Source organism: Lolium rigidum, chromosome 2, assembly GCF_022539505.1.
Source record: "Lolium rigidum isolate FL_2022 chromosome 2, APGP_CSIRO_Lrig_0.1, whole genome shotgun sequence".
Taxonomy (NCBI): Eukaryota; Viridiplantae; Streptophyta; class Magnoliopsida; order Poales; family Poaceae; genus Lolium; species Lolium rigidum.
In genome coordinates this window covers 219,766,814-219,790,550 of record NC_061509.1, presented here as the reverse complement: position 1 = coordinate 219,790,550, position 23,737 = coordinate 219,766,814, and the positions used below count along the sequence as shown (strand labels likewise).

Genomic DNA, 23,737 nt, shown 5'->3' with positions numbered 1-23,737 from the left:
TATGTCGTATTTATGCATTTTCCGGCACTAACCTATTAACGAGATGCCGAAGAGCCGATTGTCTGTTTTCTACTCGTTTTTGGTTTCGTAAATCCTACTAAGGAAATATTCTCGGAATTGGACGAAATCAACGCCCAGGGTCCTATTTTTGCACGAAGCTTCCAGAAGACCGAGGGGGAAAGGAAGTGGGGCCACGAGGCGCCGACACAACAGGGCGGCACGGCCTGCCCTTGGCCGCGCGGCCCTGGCGTGTGGGGCCCTCGTGTGGCCCCCCGCGTTGCCCTTCCGCCTACTTAAAGCCTTCGTCGCGAAACCCCCAGTACCGAGAGCCACGATACGGAAAACCTTACTGAGATGCCGCCGCCGCCAATCCCATCTCGGGGGATTCTGGAGATTACCTCCGGCACCCTGCCGGAGAGGGGATCCATCTCCCGGAGGACTCTTCACCGCCATGGTCGCCTCCGGAGTGATGAGTGAGTAGTTCACCCCTGGACTATGGGTCCATAGCAGTAGCTAGATGGTTGTCTTCTCCTCATGTGCTTCATTGTCGGATCTTGTGAGCTGCCTAACATGATCAAGATCATCTATCCGTAATTCTATATGTTGTGTTTGTCGGGATCCGATGGATAGAGAATACTATGTTATTTTGATTATCAATCTATTACCTATGTGTTGTTTATGATCTTGCATGCTCTCCGTTATTAGTAGAGGCTCGGCCAAGTTTTTGCTCTTAACTCCAAGAGGGAGTATTTATGCTCGATAGTGGGTTCATGCCTCCATTAAATCTGGGACGAGTGATGAAAGTTCTAAGGTTGTGGATGTGTTGTTGCCACTAGGGATAAAACATTGATGCTATGTCCGAGGATGTAGTTATTGATTACATTACGCACCATACTTAATGCAATTGTACTGTTGTTTTGCAACTTAATACTGGAAGGGGTTCGGATGATAACCTCGAAGGTGGACTTTTTAGGCATAGATGCATGCTTGGATAGCGGTCTATGTACTTTGTCGTAATGCCCAATTAAATCTCACAATATTCATCATATCATGTATGTGCATTGTCATGCCCTCTCTATTTGTCAATTGCCCGACTGTAATTTGTTCACCCAACATGCTATTTATCTTATGGGAGAGACACCTCTAGTGAACTGTGGACCCCGGTCCATTCTTTACATCTGAATACAATCTACTGCAATACTTGTTCTACTCGTTCTCTCGCAAACAATCATCATCCACACTATACATCTAATCCTTTGTTACGAGCAAGCCGGTGAGATTGACAACCTCATCTGTTTCGTTGGGGCAAAGTACTTTGGTTGTGTTGTGCAGGTTCCACGTTGGCGCCGGAATCTTTGGTGTTGCGCCGCACTACATCCCGCCGCCATCAACCTTCAACGTGCTTCTTGGCTCCTCCTGGTTCGATAAACCTTGGTTTCTTTCTGAGGGAAAACTTGCCGCTGTACGCATCACACCTTCCTCTTGGGGTTCCCAACGGACGCGTGCTGTACGCGTATCACTCCTCCACAGGAGCTTTCGCCGGGACACAACGACGCTCTCTGGGAGCCAATCCCCCCCCCCCTCCGGGATACGGGCAGACATCTACGCTAGTGGGTTGCTAAATGTTGCGTTGGTTGTGGAGTAATTCCTCTCCAGAGATAGGCTAGCGGTGGCCTGGTCCATGCGGAGATAGGGTTTGAACCTGTATCCACCGCATCGACAGGTATATGTAGAGGTCACGCTGAGCCCCCTGTTTTTCTTTTACGGGCCGGACCGGGAATAAAGGGCGCGTTTGGTAGGCTGGGCCATGGGCCCGATTCCTGGCTCATTGGCGCAGTGGTGCAAGCACACTTGCGCGTCCAGAACGAGCCACGGGTCGAAACTGTCCTGTTGTTTGGTAGGTCGCGTTGCATCGACTGGGCCGAAAAGGTCTTTCTGTTTGTTTGCCTGCAGCCAACCCGAAATCTCGATCGAGATGAGATTATGCCTGTTTGGTGCCATCCAGGCATGCCTAAGGTTACCTCTTCTCTACAACGGGTAGCCTTACCATGCTCTCACCTCCCATCACACATAAATCACAGTTCATTATAGTTGCAAACTTACAAAGCATAGCAGTTCACGAAATCAGCCCTAGCTACTACGAATGGTAGTTCATAACACGATGCTCCCTAGCTACTACGAATTGCAGTTTATCATAACGGGGTCCTTCAACATACCGGGATCGGAAAGGGGTTCGAGAAACGGGGGATCATAGGGGGTTCTTCTTCTTCACTTCTTCACTTCTTCTCAGATGGTGGTGTTCCCCCTGGCCTCCCACATTGCGTCTGCTCACTCTTGCCTCTTCACCTTCTAGGCATCATTGTCGCCTGCATTCACGCCATGGCTAGTCTCTACTTCATCAATAGCGACAACCTCTTCGAAGAACTCATCCTCGCCCCAACCTAGGATCCAGTTGTAAAGAATGCAGCAAGAAAGAACCAGCTTTACTTGAGTGTCAAATGTGTGGAACGGTTTCTGGTCAAGGACCTTGTACCTGTTCTTCAAAGCAGCAAAGGCCCTCTCAATGGTGACTCTAAGACTTGAGTGTCTCAGATTGAACAACTCTCTCACATTCAGAGGTCGGTGCTTCGTAGAGAACTCGTTGTGGTGGTACCTTGTTTTCCTGAAGGGAGGTAAAATTCCACGTCGACATGCATATCCAGCATCTCCAAGGTCGAACTTACCCTCAGGGATTTGCAACCCATCAGGCCTTGACAAGCTGTCGGCCAGGATGCTCGCATCATGAGCTGAACCCTCCCACCCAGCAAGGACGTAGGTGAACCTCATATCGAAATCCACAGTTGCTAGCACGTTCTAGCTAGTGTAGTGCTTCCTCCCGCGGAATGCTCCAGACATTGATCTCGGTGCCTTTGCAGTGACATGAGTACCATCAATAGCCCCAATGCAATCATGTAAAAAAAAATTAGCACACAGCCATGTTTCTAAAAGTACCACACATCTGATAGGTAGAAAGAACATGATTTTGTACTCACCCTAAAATAGGGGAACCACCTGTAGCTTTTCTTGATCTTGGGTGGTGTGATCATTGATGCTGGCTTAATCATTTCACCTCTGAGCTCCCCAATTGCGTACAACACCTGCTGGAAGTACCGAGAGATAATCTCCGTGGATCGCCTGAATGTGCTATGGATGACTCTGAACCTCTGGGTATGACCCACGATATGAAGAAACATTGCGACTTGTTCTTCGACAGAGGCATGGATGCTATCAGTCAGCAGTCCTCTACCCCTGAACGTTTTCACAAGTGCATAGAAAGAGACTCTTCTCATCCGTAGCATTTGGATAGCCTCTACGTCGTTGCAGTTGTAGATGTGGTTTAGGTTGGCAATCCTCTCCTGATCTCGTTGTACCATAGGACCGTAAGTCACACGAGGAAAAGCAGCATGCCTAACTGCTCTCTTGTACACCATCAGGATCCAGGCTTGTATGCAAATGATGAATGCTACGGTGTGATGCACAAGCTAGAGCTGATCGCTCTACTCAAACAAGATCTATGCATTACGAACGATCTTATCAAACCCAACTTGTTTTATCAACATGAATCTAACACTACAGTAGAGCAGAGGAGTTTCCCCTTACCTCCGTCATGGCGAACGAAGGACACGGCCGAAAGCCGCCGCAGATGTGCGCAGGCTCCGCCACGGCTGGAAAAGAGGACGCTGGTCCAGCGCCGGAGACTGAAGGGAGATGTGCGCTACCAGATCTGGGTTGCCGCCACCGTTGCCGGTGCGAAAATTGGGGGGAGGGAAAATTTGGGAGGGGGCTAATGGAGAGGGTAACCGAAGAGGGGGTTACCCCTACCTTTGCCGCGCAACGCCGCTGGAATTTCGGCTTCTCACACCATGCCGAGGCAGAGGTCCCACGCGAACAGCGTTATCGATTTTCGTCTCGCCGAGGCCTAGCCCTAGAAAAACTGTCAAACTGGACGTTCCTCCGAAGCATATCCCAGGGGTGCTTTAAGACATGTGCTATGCAAGAACGCGACTGAGCACACGGAACCAAACGGCCTGAAAAATGCTGGGCCGATGAGCCCAGGCTACCAAAGGGTCTGATCGGCAGCCTAAACCGAATAGAAACCAATCAGGGTCGAGCGGCAAGTTCAGAGTTGTGAAAGTTGCTTTTTGGCTTTTTGAATTGTGCGTCACTATTTTTCTCACTATTTTCATGGATTTTAAATAGGGTGTGCCTATATCACAGTTGATTGAGATTTTTCTTAAGTCTCAGTCAACTCAGAAAAGTGTAACTGCAGTTTAAAAAAATGTGCAACTCAAATCAATTGCACTTTTCTAGTAGAAAAGTGTAACTCAAGTGCATTTTTATAGGTGACTGAGAGTCTGAGACTTAAGTAATTCTAGTTGCCTGAGACTTAGCAAAACCATTTTAAATATTCTAAAAACCGACACAAAGTAAGTACAGTACGAGTTATTATCAAAAAAAAAAAGTGCACTTCCTTTGTGCTTGATGTGGGATTTACCTACTAAGATCACTCTTATCCGATTCTTCTTTGCTAGCGCTGTCAACGTGTTCTACCCGAGCTTCCAAAAGAAGACTATTAATCAAAAAGGCAACCGAAGAATGTGTATCAAAATTTAGTTTATTAATAATAGATCACAACCGGCAGTTTGATCGATTATTCCAGTTCAACCTCGCCAACAACAAACCCTCGGTACACTATCAGAGCCAGGAATGACAAAAACTCTCTGCAAACTAGGAAAAGAACAAACCACAGGATCACAAGATCACTGTTCTCTAATCCCAACCGTCAGATGGAACAAAAGATAGGGAAACATGTAGATCTGAGTAACTCCTCTTAGAGTGGGGCCTGGCCAGTGGAAGAAGAAGTCATGATAGCCAGAGTATCTGTCACAGAAGACATGGCACTCAGCGCCGCCTTGAGAACATCCTGTGAGCACCCAGGCTTCACTATGCTCTTCACCTGTATGTCATCGAAGAGTCAAGACATTAGAAGGCAGAAGCTTGCTTTCAAATGAGGTGTACCGTTCTTTGGTCGAGATAAATCTTATTGATTCATGTAAACTACCTTCTCCAAGTACTCCTGCAATTTCTTGATCCTGCCCATGTAGTCTTGATCCTCAACGCACAGCGAAATAGGCTTGGAATCAGAACCCGGTCCTTCGAATTGGAGTGGTCCAGGGTTTCTGTAGATGTCTTCCAACAAGCAGCTGGATGAATTCTGCCTCAACAACCTGGAAAACAAAAGCCCGTTCTTCACTACAGTAGACTAGCTTATTACAAACAATGGCAAGAGCAGATACGCGGCTCTTTGGCTAACAGAGTTACTATTCGAATAAATGACGGCATTTCTCTTCAAAAAAGTATATAATCAACAAAATCCATGCTTACTCATATGCTTTTCCTCTCAAGTCGACACTAGCCATATGCACAGCTGGCTTCCCGATTTGTGTGGTTGAAGGGCCACGTGACCATCTCTTCACGGTCATCATGGACTAATAGCAAGAAAACAAATGTGAGTTATGTGTCCCCTATACACCCTACTACAAAACTGGTAAAAAAATGAACTGATCACATGAACAAAAATGTTTCTGTAGTGGTGCAGTGAGAAATCTAACCGAAATAGGAGCAGCACCACATCGCCACTTGTTCAGGGGACTCTTAAGATTTGTCACAGTAGCCATGTAACCGTTCAAACCAGCTGCCAAGATGTGGTAAGACACGTGACCCAGAACCTGAAATCAACGGCACAAGGATAAATAGACAGCAAAGCAATTTGCTATGTTAAAATGAGTAGGGCAAAGCTGAAACTTACATAGGCATAATCACAGTCAAACTTCGAAGGCATTGCACCCCTAGCTTGGTAGCCAAAAAAGTGACAGATTGCATTGAACTTCTTTCCTTTGTAGGTGCCTTCCTTCTGCAAAAGTAGAAGAGAAAATTACGAACTGGTAGAACCATTGCTTGTTGCATCAAAACTAGCCTTGCAGCTAAACTGCAGCTACAAATAAATCCACAAAAAATGCTTACCAAGCGTTTGTTCATTTCTGTTTCAACCAATTGGGCTAGAAGCTTTTCAGTTTCAATCTGCACAGATGCCATGAAATCAGCAAAAAAAAAGACAATAAAAAACATACATTATCCACAAACTACCGAAAGATGATTTCATGTGCTACTGTACCTGAGAAAGTTGAGCCGAGTCATCAGATTCAGGGCGGAGAAGCAGCTGCATCAGAAAAACAATATGTTGAAGCAACAGAGACATGTTGTTTATTGTGGAACTCTGCTAATTAACTGAGATAATACATACCTGCTGCCTAATAAACTGGGGCAAAAACTCAAATAGCGCAGATGCCCAAGGAGAAAGCTGAGAAGAGATATTCTCAATGGAAACACCTTTACCGTGAAGGCCATTAATTTCCTACAGTCAATAGCTATCATCAGTGACGTTGCAAATCAGCACTTTTTACTTAACAAGCAAGTACTCTGCTTTTGCATTATTTAGGGGACACGGTTACAAGCTCAAGTGAGCTGGAATATGACAAAGTATTATACTCACAAGACAAACTTACCTGAAGCAGAGCATATAATTCAGGAATACTCTCCACAAGGCCCTCAGGAATAAGTATAACACCATGATTCTTGTCTGAAATTACAATCCAAAGCATTGATAAATAATCAAGTAATATGGAGGTTAGATGAACACCTCACAACACATGGACCAAAAAAGGCAGCCCAACCTTTTTCAGCTCTCGCCTGAACTGCATCACATATTTGCTTTGTGATATCAAAAATTGTGAGTTTTGATGCAGCAACCTCCTCACCAAGGATAACCTGAGCATATTATATGGGTTCAAAATATGTAAGCCAATTTTGCAAATAGGGTTAACAAGCAGGAACAGGTTGAAAAAGAAAATATACAAACCATATTTGGATGCGATTGAAGAGCACACTCCAATGCCACATGGGAAGCCTTCCGTCCCATCATCCGGATGAAATAGTAATACTGCCAGAAAGCATACAGCAAAAAGGTGGAAGAAGTTTAGTTCTGTAATTTGAATTTGTAAAAAGAAAAGGTGCTCTTGTAGGGAAATAGAAATACTGAGAAAAAATGAGAATGCTTCATACAGGAAACTAAAGATTACAGGAAGCATAGGGAGAATCCAATGACAAATAGAAATTCAGCAGTCATCAACTACTCTATACTATTGAGCAAATATGTTGGCCACTATGCACCTGGAACTACGTTTTCATCTTGGATGTCTAGGCCAAACTTGTGTACACCCTACCATGTGGACCTCACATAAGATGAAGTGAAGAAGTACACAGTGAATAGCCTTGGAGCATATCCTATTCTATTTTTGTTTACTTCCTTTTGTACTGACTCAAGACTCAATAGTATAGATTCAGAACTTCCTTTGTTTCCTTTTCATATGAACGCAAGAAAATATTCAACACAAATGATTTACAGATATTTCTTTTTCTGGGTGTTAACCAAACAAATAAAGAAAGCAGGCATAGGTAAAAAGTCGACACGAAAATTATGCCAAAATAGAATGCTACTATGTGATATATTACCTTCTCAGCAGATAGAGCATCAGTGCACATATTGCTTATAAGTTGTGAGTTCACCTGTTAGAACAGTATATAAGTTCAGGGAATCATTAGAAATCACGAAATAAATAATTAAATAATACTACAAAAATAGCATGACAAGATATTGAAATTTGCAAGCTGGTAAAACAATTACATAGCACAAAAAGTGATTCACAGATGCAACCACAATATACCAGATAATGCACTACGCAAACTGAATTCAGTTGTTCCTACCTTGCATATGGTATCAAAACCAACAGTTGTCTCAACAAATTGGTTCTTGAGATCCCCATTCAAAGTTACAGGAACACCTACAACCTGTTCAATAAAAAAAATGTCCCGGAGTCATTTACAGGTACCGCAAGGTATATACTTGCACTGAGGCAAGGGATCCAGAATTAAGTTGAAGGTTCAGTTGAAAGGAGTTTCAGTAATACCTTTGTTGCACACTTTGCCTCAGCAAAAGTCTCAGCAAGTTGAGCAGCATCTGTATTTGAAGTGACACCTTCAAAGAAAGAACACTGATTTAGGATTGAAACAATTCTGTATTGTACTTTAAATCTTAACACATTAATGTCACATATAGCATACCTCCAATTATTATCAGAGCATCCAACTTCAAAGCCTGGCAACTAGCCATTGCACCATTGACTTGCTCCGTTGTTCTGATTTGATCCTTAGTCCTACCAAGCATATCATAACCACCTTGGTTTTTGTAGGAAGAAAGAACTTCATCTGTGATCTCCAAAGTTTTTTGTGCGAGAAGACCATCGGATCCTCCTGTATCAACATAAAGACATAGAATGAATATATAAGGGGTACATAAAATATTTCAACGTATCAAATATATAAGTCCGGATATCAACTCTGTCAAGGGCTAAAGGCAGTATGCAAGGACAAGGCCACAGCCTACTAGTGAAATTAAGGGCCCGACTAAAGTTTTGTTTTGTATATGTTGTACAATAAGTGTTTTATATATTTTGAATAACACACTTAAAGCAAATTATCTGAGGAAAACTTTGTATGAGATCATGCTGCTACTGGCTTTCCTAAAAGATACTGTTATTGCTAATTAACACTGCGTTCATGACTAACCTTTAGAATGATGCATTGATGCTATGTTAGTTGAGCATACAAGTTTGTGCAAACAAAGAAAACATACCAAAATACAAACATAATAATTCGAAAAAGAACATTTGGTCACTACAAAAAGAATGTTCCTGGAACCTGGAAAGAATCAATTTGGAATTTACTCACCGAGGAAACCAATAAGTTTGCTATTCGGGTTGTGAGCTTTGATAGCATCATGGAGTCCCCATATGACATTGTGGCCTCCTGGGGATTGCCTTCCACAGAATACAATGCCAACCCTTCATCAAAACAAAACAATCAGATGTTTCTGTGTGTGAGCGCACAGTGAGAGCAAGGAGAGCTCAAAGAAAATCTCTGCTTATGTCTCCCCTATATCCAAACTCTAGGAAGAATACAACAATTGAACATCACGGGGAAAAAATGATGCTCTACATCACTTGCTACTTATCAGCATGCAGAAACATACAGCGCATACAGCAATACCTGACGGCAGGGTGCTCTGATATGACTTTAGCATCAGCGACATTAGCCGCCTTCCTGAGGAAATGAGCCAGTGGCTGCCCGTATGTGTGTGGGAACGCGTGGCTGATCACATGAGCGCCGGCAGGATCAGCAGCGATCGCAACATCACCATACTCCACCCTCACAGTAGTACCCTGGTTTTACATGGGGTAAAAATCACAGCGTCAGCAGAGGTATCCACAACACACACACACACACACGCAAGAAGATCATTCCGCAAAACTAGCACGAATTTCTCTAATCCGGGCACCAAGTCAAACAAGTTCACAAACAGGAGGAAAAGTAAACCTGAAAGCGATTGCCTAGTCAAACTAAACGGAAACAGATCGTGGACCCGCGGGAACAAATTGCTATAAAAGAAGAATCTATCACTTCACTCCCAGTACCAGCCTTCCACTATCACGCATAAGAGCGTCGTCAGAACAGGAAACTGAATTTCCTAAATCCTCGTGCCGCCGCAAGTCAGGCAGGCCGAGCTATCTACCTACTCTAGGGGTCACAATTATCACTCCGCGAGCAACCGCAACTTAGATCCAGTTTCGCCACCGGAAAGCGGCGGCCGCGTCAGGTCAGACCACCTACCCCTAGACGCCCTCGAAACAAATCGGAAGCAGGCGAGCCGTACGCCCAGGCGCCTACGGGCTCGATCCGGCCGGAGAACAATGCGGGATCTGGCGCCCCGCGGCCGGCCGCGCCAGATCTGGCACGCGCGGGGTTGGAGGAGGAGGTGGCGGTAATGGGGAGGAGGCGCGGCGCGTACCTGGAGGCAGGGCGGCAGCTCGGGCTGGTAGAGGGTCCGCTTCTTCTGCACCTCCGAGAGCTCGCGCGGCACGCCGTAGTCGGAATCCATCGCCTAGCGCTCGTCGCCGGCGAGGGGCGGCTGCCTCGTTTGTATCTGCGCCGCGTCGATGCGTTTGTTTTTTTGGCGTTGGTGGTGGCTGGCCGGCTGAGTGGAGAGATCCGGGTGCGATGGCGGAGCTAAATTTTATACCGGAGACGGGACCCCTTGCGCAAGCCAATGTTGCGCAGCGCATCGCGTGCGTCCGGTCTCGTTTTCGAAATGCCTCCTAGGATCGCAAGAATATTCGCATCTGTACCCCTGGATCGGGGGACCTTGGTAATTTTTCCTTTTTCGACAGGACCTCAGTAGTCCGTTTTGTGTGCGTACAGTGGTTTTTGTGGGGCACCTGGGTGGTCCATATGACCCATATCCAGCCGTTGGTTCACATGTCCAATGGTCTTGGATGTTCTGGACCGGGTTTTTTTTGTCTTATAACTTTTCAAATAATGTGATTTTGATGATGGTTCCTTGAATATTGTGTTTGACAATGTTGCATGCTAGAATGGAGATCACGCAGGGAGGGTCATGAGGCACTGAGTTAGAGGTCGCAAGGTTGGGGCAAGGGAAGACGCGAGAGGGGGCGACATAAGGCGTTGTTCATGTGAAAGTTGATTGTGGAAGATGAGGCACAAACAAATGGCTGAAAGGTGGCGTCAAAACCAGGACGAGGTGATTATATGATGCAAGGAGAAACATGGAGGGGATGTTGCTTTTGGTAGGGTTGAGGTTACTTGGGTATGAGTAGCATCAGTATTACAAGAAAATAGAACGTGACTTCCTCTACAAACCCTAGCCATATCCATATGGCGATTTTGTGTGATTAGGTGATATACCTCCCACTGTTGGTTCACTAGTTGGCGGTCTCGATGTCATCGTGGGTTGCTTGGACCCCTTTACTGCATTACCCACTGTGGCGCATTAGTCTCTTGGTCTTAACTTTTCGAATGATGCGATTTTGGTGAAGATTAGTTGGAAAGATTATTTTGGACAACTCATCATGCCTAGTGTTGATATCATGTGGAGAGGGCCATAAGGAGGCAGGGCGCTTTGTAGGTCCAAGGTTATCTTGACCATGTAAGGGGGGCAACCGAAAGAAGGATGAAATAGTGTCACTTTATTAGTATGCATTAATAATGTTATGAAGATTTTGGTTGAGCTAGGGTGGGGCTGGTCCCGCCATTTTCAACTAGGCTTCGCCACTGCATTTTTGGAAGTCAGTGGCCATAAAACACAAGCACATAGTTTTTTTTAAGTGACACGAGCACATAATTGATAGGAGGCATTAGAGGTGACAAGGAGATGATGCGACAAGAAAGACAGGAGGGACTTGTTTTAGCTAGAGTTGGTAGTTTCGCCCTTTTGGAAAGAAGACGAACTATTAGGTTAAAAATCGAGCAGCTCTCTAGATACTCACCTACAACTAGTTTCCTCGACCTCTTAAAACTAACGTAACACGTGAAATGGGTTTCGCCTACAATGCAATCTCAGAGTACTGCATAATCATAAAAGCTTCACACATACGGAGCAGGAGCTCCAGGGAGCGCGCCTTCAAAGAAATAATCGAAAATGTTGTTTACATGCTCCAAAAAAAAATGAACTTTTCAACATACAGATGATTTCTACGAACCAGTAAAATTGTATTAACTAATACGTACATTGTATTTTGGAATACACAAAAGACATACAAATGTGGCGCAAAAAGAGGTTCTTTTTTGGTCTTCACATTTGTCTTTTTTGTGTAGATCACATATGAAAAGATAATTCTGTGAAACATTAAATGTGCATACTAGATATTTATATGTACATGTACATTTTTTCGAGAATTTATAAAGTGAAAAATAAAGTTTTCGAACGGACTCCCTGTAGCCCAAGCTCTTTGACGCTTGTTTGCTTAATGAACAGTGCTTTTAGCACATAGTCGAGTAAAATGACGAATCAAATCACTGTATACAAATAATTTTTGGCTTCAAAACTACATTGCCCATTGCCCAGGAATGCTTTTATAGAGATAAGAGGAAATAAATACAGAAAGTAAAGAAGCTAATCCTTAAAATTAACCTATCCAGCTTTGTCTTGTTTCTCTCTCAATTCTCAGAAAAGGAAAAGAACTATATGCCACTAAAAAATAAAATCCAAGCATGAACCAGCTAATTTATGTGTACTATGAACACCCACAAGAGAATAGATTGCAGAGAAGTTCTGCTATGTCAGCTTGGCATGGTGCATCTGCTCAAACGAAATCCTACTTCTGCAACAACAAAAATCTTCTAAAACCTGCACAGAACGCCATATCAGGATGGAGTTTCAGTGTTGAAGCAAGAACTATCTGATATAGCCAAACACACACCTATAAATATCCATGAAAACCACTGGCACAGTGGTAACACAGGTATTGCAGTTGAAGGTAACTGGAGTGAACAGAAGGCATATCTACATGTCGGGATGCCCAAATGGCGCACGCACAAATAGCTGGCCGTGAAGCGTGACAACTGCAGATGTTTGATGAGGATCAATCCTTAGTGGCAAGTTGATCACCTAAGACGAAACAATCAGCTCATGTTAAGTTGAGGGAGTACCCAATAGTTTGTCCTTTAATTATTTGAACACTAACCTTTTTGAATGCAGTGATGCCCCAAGGGTTATCAGGCTGGTCAGGGTCCCCAGTTATAACAAGACGTCCAGCAGGATCTGACTGAACATGCACCTGCGCCATTTGGAACAAGAATTAGTACTTTATTATCTGTAGCCTCACTTCAGGTGACAAGCTCCTTTGGTTTATGCTGCAATGGTCCAATTAATCAATGAAGTGTGGCCTCTGAGCATGCAATCTCACCTCTTCTCGTAGAAGCCCAGGAACTAGCGCATATATTTCAAAGCATTCTTTCTGCACCAAACCAGTAGCCAATGAAGCAGTTTCAGCTCAAATCGAAATGGAATTTCAAAGGAGAAACAACTCTTAAGAGGATATTTAATATTTCAGACTAAAAAGACATTGCCTGTAATATTTGCGCACCATGTGATTAAACAAAATAATCATGGTGGAACTTACGGTTTGACGAACATTAATCTTCACCCAATCAGCAGGTTCTCCAACATCAATGACCATAGAATCCTCCCTGAAAATTGAGCAGTACATCACATATAAGAACAGACATCATAGAATAACATCCAAATACACCGATTGCAAGTTCAATCCTGCTATATAGTCTCTTTTTTTTGGATTTTTCTTGTTAAATTGCAGACTGGCATATTTCAGCAGCCAAGGTATCTGCCTATCATGTTAACCACGGAACTAAACATAGCCAACTGAGATGGCAGAAGGTCTTAACTGTGACTTGTTTGCTTTTGTGCGAGGCACCTTGAAAGCACGCTCTGGACTAGATGCTTTCTTCCTCTTGAGTACCCCTAAATATGCCAAGAAGATTTATGAGAATCAAGCATCACATGCTTATGCAGAAAAAAAATGTGGAGCATACCGAAGCCTTTTAGATTCCTATTATCGCGACTTGAAAAGGCGATTGAATCTTTGTCCTGTAAAAATATGAATGTATTTGCATGAAAAAGGCCAAATAGTAGGAAAATTAAAGGTGCATGCAAACAAAAGGCAAGATATTTTTACCTTTAAGATGTGATCTCCATACATGTCGTTGGCAAGGAGACGGTGTGCATGCCAACCCTGCATAGCACGTGCTGCAGCATCCCTTCTAATTCTTGCAGAAGATGATGGATTCACACCTATCTGCAAAACAGGAAACAACTCATCATGCTTACTCATGTTAGCAGGTGACAGCAGACACTTTCGGCAATGTCAGATATCTTCAAGGCCCCCATAGAAAACAGTTCCCATCTTAACATGTATTTGTGTTTATCTTGACTGGGAAATCTATGTACACACACTTATCCAGCTCTAGGCCTGATAGATCTTTTAAACATTTATGAAAAGCAAAAGTTCTTTGAAAAACAAGACTTTGTTGTGGCTTATCTTTATTATTAATTCTGAATCGGTGGTGATGGTGATAGTACGTTGCGTCCGCCTGTTCGAAAAAACTGTCTGGCCCTCTAAAAGAGTGAACCAGGAGATCGATCGGGGTACATCGGGATTGGGCGTACGATAAAAGAACAGCAACAACCTTATTCCCAATTGGATCCCGCGTATGCTGTCCGGTGTGGAAAAGAAGGCAGAAGACATCTCGCATACAAAGCTGGCTCTGTTTCCTCCCTTTTCGATCGGCCGCGAGGCACCTCCGCACCTGCACCTGGATCAACTCCAGGTACAAAGCTAGAGCCTCCTGTGGAAACGATCTAGCCATGGTAGGTAGAATAACCTTTGGAGCACACACGATAGAGTGAATGCTAGAATCGATTGGATAGCTATCCAGATTACAAAGAAAATTGACTACAACATCCTTAATCCTTAATTGTAACAAGATCGCTAGGAGTAGACAGGAACAGGAGATCTCAAGTGACCTGCGGGATAGATCAAATCACTATCCAGATTAAAGGAAAATGCCTCACACCAATTCAGGTTCTGACCAACAGTCAATGGAAAGCTAATTTCGTCCAAACTTATCCTAATTACCCCTCCTAACTCTTGACTAGGTATTTGTGACAAAAATAATACGCTTATATATAGGAACGGAGGAAATGTTAGGGAAGAAGAGAACAAAAGACAACTCTTGTCATTTATCCCACTTAGGTATGTCTGGTTAGTATTCATTCCTAAAGGCACAACACACTGTACAAGAGACATAGTTGAAGGGAAAACTTGAGAGAGGAAAGAGACAGGGATACACAGCAATGTGTGGGCACTTAGCTAGTTTAGCATAATGCCGTTCCCCACTAGGGACAAAAGAAGGTCTGGGAAGGGGATGAGATCTTCAATTTGTTCTCACCCTGAGAACAAGAACATACACCATTTGTTCTTTGGATGTGTAGCTGCAAAGTTTGTTTCGAGTTGTGTTAGTCTCAGTCTTGGAGCAACACATTGTCCAAGTTGTTTTACACTGTTTTTAGTGAGTATCTTCGTATATACCAGGCAGATGCAACTTGCAAGAATTACATCTGCAAGCATAACAGATAAACTAAGATAGTGGTGAAGTTGTTCTGCGGGGAGGTGAGAAACAGAGCTTGGTTTGATAACAAGCTGACTACAACTCCTACTGAGTTTATCTGTTATGCTTGCTCCTTTTTCAAATACTGGGCAGGGCTCCGGAGGAATTACTGAAGAGTTGACTTTGTTGGTTAATTGTTTTGCTGGGCCTATGTGCTGCTCCCTTTGCGAGTGTGGTTGTGTCCTTTACAGTTGCTCTGTGCATGTGCGCTTTTGATACCTTTTATGTTGAAACTGATATTAGTTGCCTCTGTATGGTGGTTACCGTTAGGCGACACCAAGCAAGCCCTCAGAACTTTATTAATTACTTTTGTATTTTGTATGAACTTACCTTGATATGTTCCATCATTCCTAGGAATAGTGTAACCTAGCAATAATGGTGTGCCATATGGGGAAAAAAAACAGGACAAGAATTCAATTGCTAATCATGTGTGCTAGTATTTTAATATAATAATCCTTTATATCCTTGATTTTCAATTACATTGAAGTGAGTTTTAAATCCTTGATATTTTTAGAGAGAGATACTTTGTCCTATGAAATTGCGCATATGTGAAACAAACTAGGGAGTGAACTATGAAAATTTGGATAAAATTAAAACTCTACAGGCAAAATAATTACCTCGCGGTTCGTACCACCAGGCTGTGGTATAGCAGGTACTGATATTTTAAGCTGGCCAGTTCGAACTTTGTGTTTTTCATACTCAAGGAGCGCCTATGATGATAAGAAACAACAGTCAACAACGGAGAAATCAAACATATAAACAATAAATGAAAATATATAAGCTTAAAACATGTTTCTCTTTTATTTATTCCATCCGAAATCTGATTAGGTAGAAAAATTAAGGATCTAAAGTAGTAATGTCTTAAATAAATAGCACCTATCAAATATGGAAATCAAGTAGAACAGTTTCTGTCAAATGAAAAAGAAGCAAGTACTCTAGTTATATTTGTTTGGTTCACTGTTAGAACACTAATAATCGCAGTGGCTTCATTTCAGCTCCATATTTAAATTTGTAAGAACCATGCTAGTAAGTTCAATAACATAGTTTTTCGTTATGCAAAGTAAATTTAGTAATTTACAGCAAAGCTCGATATGCCTACAATATTGTTCATATAAAAACTGATTTACATCTACCATGGTGGGGATGTGCTTGTGAAACCTTTCCGAAAAGTAAAAAATATATTTAAAAAAAAATCCTGCAGGAGATGTATCACCTTCTCGTAGAAAATTCGGAACGACCAAGAGACTGTAGTGCAGGTCCTGCAAAAGAATTCAGTACCAACAATCAGGTGAGGCAGAATTTACATCTTCCCCTGCAAACTCGCTCTACATGTATTGTGGGAAGAGAGCTTACTTTGGTGGTCTGAAAGTCTCTCCAACTTGCCTCCATAGTTTGCAAATCGTTACCTGAATAATCAAAACACATAACTGGAGTAACTACCAATGTTTAACCAAAAGATACGATCTATTTGCAATAGAAGATGAGCAGTGGATTGTGCATAAAACCGCAGCATCCTGAAATTTATTATCATCATCGGTGAGCTACTTGCTAGTTGTTCCAGTCATTGGTGGAACATGTGTAGGAAATTCAGTGCTTTCAGGCTATTGAGAAAATCGCTGTATGATATCAGGAGCATGCCCCGTCTGCCGTGTGCCTGAAAGCAATGAAAAGGGGCAGGCTTCATACCTGCTCATGGCCTCCCAGGTGTGCGACCTGTCTCCACAACCTGGAACAGAACAGGGCAAGGAGCTTCATTAAGTTCGTTTAGACGAGGAGAGATGATTTTTTTCGGGAAGCTCGGAGAGAGGGCAGAAAGATGCGCACTTTAGGCAGTTGAGGCCCTTGCCGTAGAACTTTGGCGGCTTGAACTCGAGGCTGCGGTCCCTGTGGAAGCGGTCGAGCTCGGCCATGAAGGCCGCCTGCTCGTCCTCCGTCCCGGAGTCGTGGCCGTCGAGGAAGGGGTCCGACTCGGCGGGCGGGCCGGCGCACTGCGCCATCCCGGCCGGGATGTCGCCCTCCGCCTTGGGCGACGCATCAGGGGTGGAGTCGTCCTCGTCCTCGTCCTCCTCGTCGTCCTCCTCGTCATCCTCGTCTTCGTCGTCGTCGTCGTCCTCGCCGTCGGCGTCGTGGCTCATGGCGTCCTCGCCGTTGGTCTCCACCCTCATGCCCACGCCGCCGCCCCCGGCGTAAGGCGGCGCGGCCTCCCCGGCATTGGGGAGGTCGGCCCGATCCGGGGAGCCGGCGCCGTCGCCGTCGCTGTTGGTTTCGGGCGACAGCGGCGCGTCCTGGAACTCGTCGGGCGCGGGCGGGTCCTCCTCGTCCTCGTCGTCGTCCTTGGCGGCCCACGGGTCCTCGGGGTGGCGCGGGGCGTCGGCGTGGGCGTTGGCGTGGTGGGAGGCGGGCGGGAGGTCGCGGTCGGAATCGGCGCCGTCGCTCATCGCGGCACGGCCGGGGAGTGCGAGCGAACGGGCGGCTGCTATTTTCGCGGTTTGCACCGAGGGGGAGAGACAGGAGCGGAGAGAGAAAAGAGGGAGGGAGGAGGCTGGGGAGAGGTGGCCGACTGCAACGGAGAAGGATGGATCTCCACGGCTTGCGTTGCGGTGGATGGAGGCAGGCAGAAGAGGGGCACAGATTCTGCTCTCGCGGCCTCGCGCCCATGGGCCGCGTGGGCTGAACCCGGGGGGTTCTGTCTTGCTCACGCGTCTCCGATCCGACCAGCCAGCCCCACTGACATTTCTATGCTCTGTTTTGTTTCCAGAATTTTTAAAATTCAATAACTAAAACAACCTTCCAATATCAAAGAAAGATATTCAGGCCTGGTAGCTATATGAGTGTTCAAGTTTTCATATACATGTGCTTTCGCGAGTTTGCACAGTGTCGTCTACAAAATGTTTAATTGGAAGTATATTATCCGGTTTTTGACTACATAAGGAGTTGTGATATTTTCGTGCTTGGAGGGTATCTGGATTCGACAAGGATTTATTAACATGCCTACAATTATTGAGTCTGATTGTGCGGAAACAATAATGTAATATCCATATTGACGTCCAAGAGTAAAAAAATCGTCCCTGCTACGTCATATGTTCTCAAAGATGTGAGTGCTAGCCTGGTGCTACCTCCAGCATGATGAATGTCTAAGGTAGTAGCCTACTGGGAGAGTGAAAGGTTGAGGTATTAAACTGTACAAGAGATTATCAACATGCAAAACATACAAAATCAAGCACGACGTAAAAAAGGTAAGTATAAAATTATACACTAATACAGATGTAACCCAAAGATCAAGTACTTGGTGCGGCTTTGTTTGTTGGAAAGGCTTACTTTGAGTCTCGGAGTCATTTTGACTTCACATTTTCTACTTAAGCTCATTTCACAATAAACTAGCCCAAAAACATTTATGGACTATGGTGAATTGAGGTGATTCGTGGACCTTCTAGACTTTCTTGAGGTGGCATACATGATGACACTATAAGGAACTTGTTTCTACCAGTAAGTATCTTTTTTCATCTCCAAATGACATTTACCACAAACGTCACGAAATCCAGACCATTGTTGAATGTGCATGGTAGATTTGATCAACATGGTTTACGAATTTTCAAGGCAATCAAGCTCACATCTACCACAAAAAAGGGTTGTGTGGTAGATGTGGTATACATTATTTCACGTCTACCACAAAGATGCATGTGATGCAAGCACGGAGGCATCTTCGAACACAGACGCATGAAGTTCAAAAGTACTCTCACGGTTTCAATTCAAGTGCAAAAACGATGGTTGCCACTTGCCACATAAGACTGTATACTTTGATTTGGACGAACACGAGCGGGCAGGCCCCGCACACACCAAAGGAGACGCAAGCTGAAGACATAGAGGGAAAAAGTTATTTGCAAGTGGAACCATCTACCTCGACACAAGATCAGCATGCTATCCAAGAACAAGAATAAGTACCTCAAACTAGTGAGCAAGGTATCCAATGATGATGATGATCAAGTTAATGGTGTTGTTTCCCTAAGTAATGTCCAAGATCAAGCTTAAGTCAGTGCTTAAGCTTCAAACCAAGAATCTCAAAATGAAGCTCAAGCTCGACGTGACATGCATATTACTTCAAGGTTAAAGCAAATACTCATAGGATGATTAGCAACATTATGTGTCCATCATTCTTTGGTTTGTTGTGTTGAACCCCTTAATGTACATGAGTGCTCGAGAACCAAAATAGGCTCAAGCCATGCAGAAGAACTCAACAACGTCGAGCGAAACAGTGTGTGGTAATCAGTGGAAAGGCCAAATGATAGAAACCCCAATGTCATAGGGTCCAAGTGGATTTTCGGTAACAAACAATATGGACATGGACAAAGTGGGCCGCAAAAAAGGCAATATTGGTGGTTCAAGGCTACACCCAAGTCGAAGGAGTCGACTAGGGTGAAATTTTCACCCCCGTTGATCATCTTGAATCTATTCATATCTTACTCCCTTATGCATCACAACATTATTGCAAATGGATGTGAAAAAAGTATGTTTCTTGATGACCCCCTAAGTAAAATAGTGTATGTAGCATAACCTTCGGAATTCGAGGATCCTAATTTACCCAAGAAAATCTACGAACTCCATAAGGTGCTATATGGCTTCAAGTAAGCTATGTGTGCTTGGTATCAATAACTTAAGGATTTTCTACTTGACCGAGGGTTTGAAATTATGCAAAAAAATAGATTCTCAAGGAGACATCCTCCCCGGTTCCATTTATAGCATAAACGAAACCAGTGGTCAGACATCAAATTCAGACTCAAACACCACGTTTTCAAAAGCCACTTCTTTTGAAACAAACAGACCACAAGTTTTAACCAAACCTACTCATCGCCACCCCTCCAGGGCAAACTGAACCAGCTGCAGCCCAACGCCATCAAAAGCACGCCAAGAACCTAAGTTTTCATCAGCTAAAACAAAACCACCACCTCTACGATTACACCAACGCGATCAACAAAAGTAGCATTAGAATCTACCCCTATTACATACCAGACAGCTGGAACTGAAACATCACAATACGACATGGACCGAGCCATCCTCCTCTGGGTGTTCCTTCAGGTAAGCCAGCAAAGCCCTCCCTCCATGAGCAAGCTTGGAGGCAGGAGCCTAGGAGGAGATCCACTCGAAGTTGGTGCATTTCAGCTCGATGCCAGTTCCAGTGGTGCTTTGATCCTTTTCGCCAGGAGCTCCATGAAGGAGTCCACTTCCCTCCATGACTGGTCCTTGAAGGGAACTTTCCAATTTCCCAAATATGATAAAATCACTCTCCACACCTGCTTCAAATCTAACCAAGTAAGTCTATTAAACACTAAACTATTCCTAGAATTCCAAATCCCCCATAAAATAGCAGAAGAGATTGTGGTGACCCAGCATACCACTTCATGGTGTAGTATGCAAGTCGTTGACATAACACCAATGAAACACCGTTTCACTAGTATTACATCTCTCAGAGTGGTACAACAGAAACATATGCAGGTCCAAGGCATGTTTATAGAATTACAATACATACTCTGCACAGAAGATCAACACAGCCTCCTACTTTACAATGAGGTAAAAGTGCAAATAAACTCCAGAATAATGACTCGTAGCCTAATCTATCACGAACTCTATCTAAAGAGATACTTGCCTGGCTAGAGAGTCTTTGAATGAATGCTATCTAATTAGGAGCTAGGATTAGGGAGCTAGTTCCCTTCTACTACTAATCTAGGTTTTCTCCATGGTGGATGTGGTATTTGATTCCTCTAGAAGGATCCTGTCTCTTGAAGTTGTTGTTGACTCCTCAGTCTTCGAGTTGCACTGTAGATCTTCCTTTAATGCCTTCAGATCTAAGCAGGGGATTCAAAGAGGGATGAGTACGAGCGTACTCAACAAGTTCATTATAGGAAAGAGGTGTTTAATGCACTAGCTACAGCCATAGACCAGAAAGTCGTAGGCAATGCAAGTTTTTGTAAACATTTCTTCAAAACGTTGCTTTTATTCTGAAGAGCTATGTCCGCCAGCCTTCACCGGTTGCTAGAACTTTATGGAGTTCCTTTCCAGCAACGTTCGCAGTTTCCAACCCGGAACAGGGAGTGACAAGCCACAATTTGATACACTCTGCAGAGGTGTGTTTATGTACCCATAAGAGATCTTATCCTTGTTACCAACCGGGTAGCTTTCCCGTCTACACTTCCTTGGTGCGAGGCCAGGTATAATTCATAGCCAATCACTGGGCCTTCCCGCGACCCCGCATACCCAGCCTTTTGTAATCCACTGGCCACGATTGACTCATATGATCGATCCCTGGGCCAGCTCGTTACAATCCATCATAGGTACAACATGCAGTAGAAGCAATGGGCTTTGTCCCCCGGGGCTTCCTCCCTGCCTAAGCATATCCCACATGGCCACCTGCAGTTGCACCCGTTGATATGCGAGAGGGAAAAGAACAGCTGACTACTCCGTCTCACTCCAGATCTTATGGTAAACACGGTTATTACGGCGTAAGAACCACTGAACGACATTTGTTGTTACTCCTTTGTGAATATAAACCCATTGCAATGGAACCTCCACCGGACTCTGATACGTCCCAAACGTATCTATAATTTCTTATGTTCCATGCTACTTTTATGATGATACTCACATGTTTTATACACATTATATGCCATATTTATGCATTTTCCGGCACTAACCTATTGACGAGATGCCGAAGAGGCGATTCTTTGTTTTCTGCTGTTTTTGGTTTCAGAAATCCTAGTAAGGAAATATTCTCGGAATTGTACGAAATCAACGCCCAGGGTCCTATTTTTGCACGAAGCTTCCAGAAGACCGAAGGAGTCACGAAGTGGGGCCACGAGGCGCCACCACAACAGGGCGGCGCGGCCAGCAAGGGGCCCGCGCGGCCCTGTTGTGTGGGGCCCCCGTGGCGCCTCTCGACCTGCCCTTCCGCCTACTTAAAGCCTCCGTCGCGAAACCCCCAGTACCGAGAGCCACGATACGGAAAACCTTACAGAGACGCCGCCGCCGCCAAATCCCATCTCGGGGGATTCAGGAGATCGCCTCCGGCACCCTGCCGGAGAGGGGAATCATCTCCCGGAGGTCTCTTCATCGCCATGATCGCCTCTGGATCGATGTGTGAGTAGTTCACCCCTGGACTATGGGTCCATAGCGGTAGCTAGATGGTCGTCTTCTCCCCATTGTGCTATCATGTTAGATCTTGTGAGCTGCCTATCATGATCAAGATCATCTATTTGTAATCCTTCATGTTGTGTTTGTTGGGATCCGATGAATATTGAATACTATGTCAAGTTGATTATCAATCTATCATATATGTTATTTATGTTCTTGCATGCTCTCCGTTGCTAGTAGAGGCTCTGGCCAAGTTGATACTTGTGACTCCAAGGGGGAGTATTTATGCTCGAGAGTGGGTTCATGCCTCCATTAAATGCAGGACAGTGACAGAAAGTTCTAAGGTTGTGGATGTGCTGTTGCCACTAGGGATAAAATATCGATGCTTTGTCTAAGGATATTTGTGTTGATTACATTACGCACCATACTTAATGCAATTGTCTGTTGTTTACAACTTAATACTGGAAGGGGTTCGGATGATAGCCTGAAGGTGGACTTTTTAGGCATAGATGCATGCTGGATAGCGGTCTATGTACTTTGTCGTAATGCCCTGATTAAATCTCATAGTACTCATCATGATATATGTATGTGTATTGTTATGCCTTCTTTATTTGTCAATTGCCCAACTGTAATTTGTTCACCCAACATCTCGCTATCTTATGGGAGAGACACCGCTAGTGATCCGTGGACCCCGGTCCTATTCTTTACATCTGAAATACAAACTGCTGCAATTGTTCTTTACTGTTCTTCGCAAACAACCATCATCATCCACACTATACATCTAATCCTTTGTTTACAGCAAGTCGGTGAGATTGACAACCTCGCTGTTACGTTGGGGCAAGGTACTGTGATTGTGTTGTGCAGGTTCCACGTTGGCGCCGGAATCTCTGGTGTTGCGCCGCACTACACTCCTCCGCCATCAACCTTCAACGTGCTTCTTGGCTCCTCCTGGTTCGATAAACCTTGGTTTCTTTCTGAGGGAAAACTTGCTGCTGTGCGCATCATACCTTCCTCTTGGGATTCCCAACGGACGTGTTAATTACGCGCAATCAAGCTCTTTTTCTGGCGCCGTTGCCGGGGAGATCAAGACACGCTGCAAGGGGAGTCTCCACTTCCAATCTCTTTACTTTGTTTTTGTCTTGCTTTACTTTACTTTATTTACTACTTTGTTTGCTGCACTTATATCGAAACACAAAAAAATTAGTTGCTAGTTTTACTTTATTTACTGTCTTGTTCTCCATATTAAAACACAAAAAAAATTAGTTACTTGCATTTACTTTATCTAGTTTGCTTTATTTACTACTGCTAAAATGGGTACTATTGAGAATACTAAGTTGTGTGACTTCACTAGCACAAATAATAATGATTTCCTATGCACACCTATTGCTCCACCTGCTACTACAGCAGAATTCTTTGAAATTAA

General features: G+C 44.2%; 2 protein-coding genes across 2 annotated transcripts; both read right to left on the bottom strand.

The window, feature by feature from the left end:
* Positions 1-4,638: 4,638 nt before the first annotated feature.
* Positions 4,639-10,128, bottom strand: LOC124692990 (pyrophosphate--fructose 6-phosphate 1-phosphotransferase subunit alpha-like). Its single transcript, XM_047226426.1, has 18 exons — positions 10,004-10,128; positions 9,205-9,377; positions 8,887-8,999; positions 8,221-8,409; positions 8,067-8,134; positions 7,864-7,947; positions 7,612-7,665; positions 6,959-7,039; positions 6,774-6,867; positions 6,606-6,679; positions 6,344-6,454; positions 6,215-6,259; positions 6,064-6,120; positions 5,849-5,953; positions 5,652-5,768; positions 5,425-5,528; positions 5,102-5,267; positions 4,639-4,996 (listed from the first exon to the last, which is right to left on the bottom strand). Exons 1-18 carry the CDS (start codon positions 10,091-10,093, stop codon positions 4,871-4,873), a joined length of 1,851 nt encoding a protein of 616 aa, XP_047082382.1. The 5' UTR covers positions 10,094-10,128; the 3' UTR covers positions 4,639-4,870.
* Positions 10,129-12,007: 1,879 nt separating this feature from the next.
* On the bottom strand, positions 12,008-17,735 carry LOC124692991 (AT-rich interactive domain-containing protein 5-like). Its single transcript, XM_047226427.1, has 13 exons — positions 17,020-17,735; positions 16,882-16,921; positions 16,549-16,601; positions 16,409-16,454; positions 15,813-15,905; positions 14,998-15,054; positions 13,704-13,823; positions 13,551-13,615; positions 13,134-13,203; positions 12,918-12,968; positions 12,696-12,788; positions 12,432-12,619; positions 12,008-12,358 (listed from the first exon to the last, which is right to left on the bottom strand). The coding sequence occupies exons 1-12, from the start codon at positions 17,631-17,633 to the stop codon at positions 12,515-12,517; spliced, it is 1,407 nt and encodes a 468-aa protein (XP_047082383.1). The 5' UTR covers positions 17,634-17,735; the 3' UTR covers positions 12,008-12,358; positions 12,432-12,514.
* Between the last annotated feature and the right edge of the window lie 6,002 nt (positions 17,736-23,737).

Coding starts and splice junctions, on each gene's coding strand:
- LOC124692991 (XM_047226427.1), bottom strand. CDS start 17,633: ATGAGCGACGGCGCCGATTCCGACCGCGACCTCCCGCCCGCCTCCCAC. Junction 16,602..16,881: donor ACCTGGGAGGCCATGAGCAG/GTATGAAGCCTG, acceptor TTGATTATTCAG/GTAACGATTTGCAAACTATG. Junction 16,455..16,548: donor GAGACTTTCAGACCACCAAA/GTAAGCTCTCTT, acceptor ATTCTTTTGCAG/GACCTGCACTACAGTCTCTT.
- LOC124692990 (XM_047226426.1), bottom strand. CDS start 10,093: ATGGATTCCGACTACGGCGTGCCGCGCGAGCTCTCGGAGGTGCAGAAG. Junction 5,769..5,848: donor TTGACTGTGATTATGCCTAT/GTAAGTTTCAGC, acceptor CGTTGATTTCAG/GTTCTGGGTCACGTGTCTTA. Junction 5,529..5,651: donor GTGGTGCTGCTCCTATTTCG/GTTAGATTTCTC, acceptor TCTTGCTATTAG/TCCATGATGACCGTGAAGAG.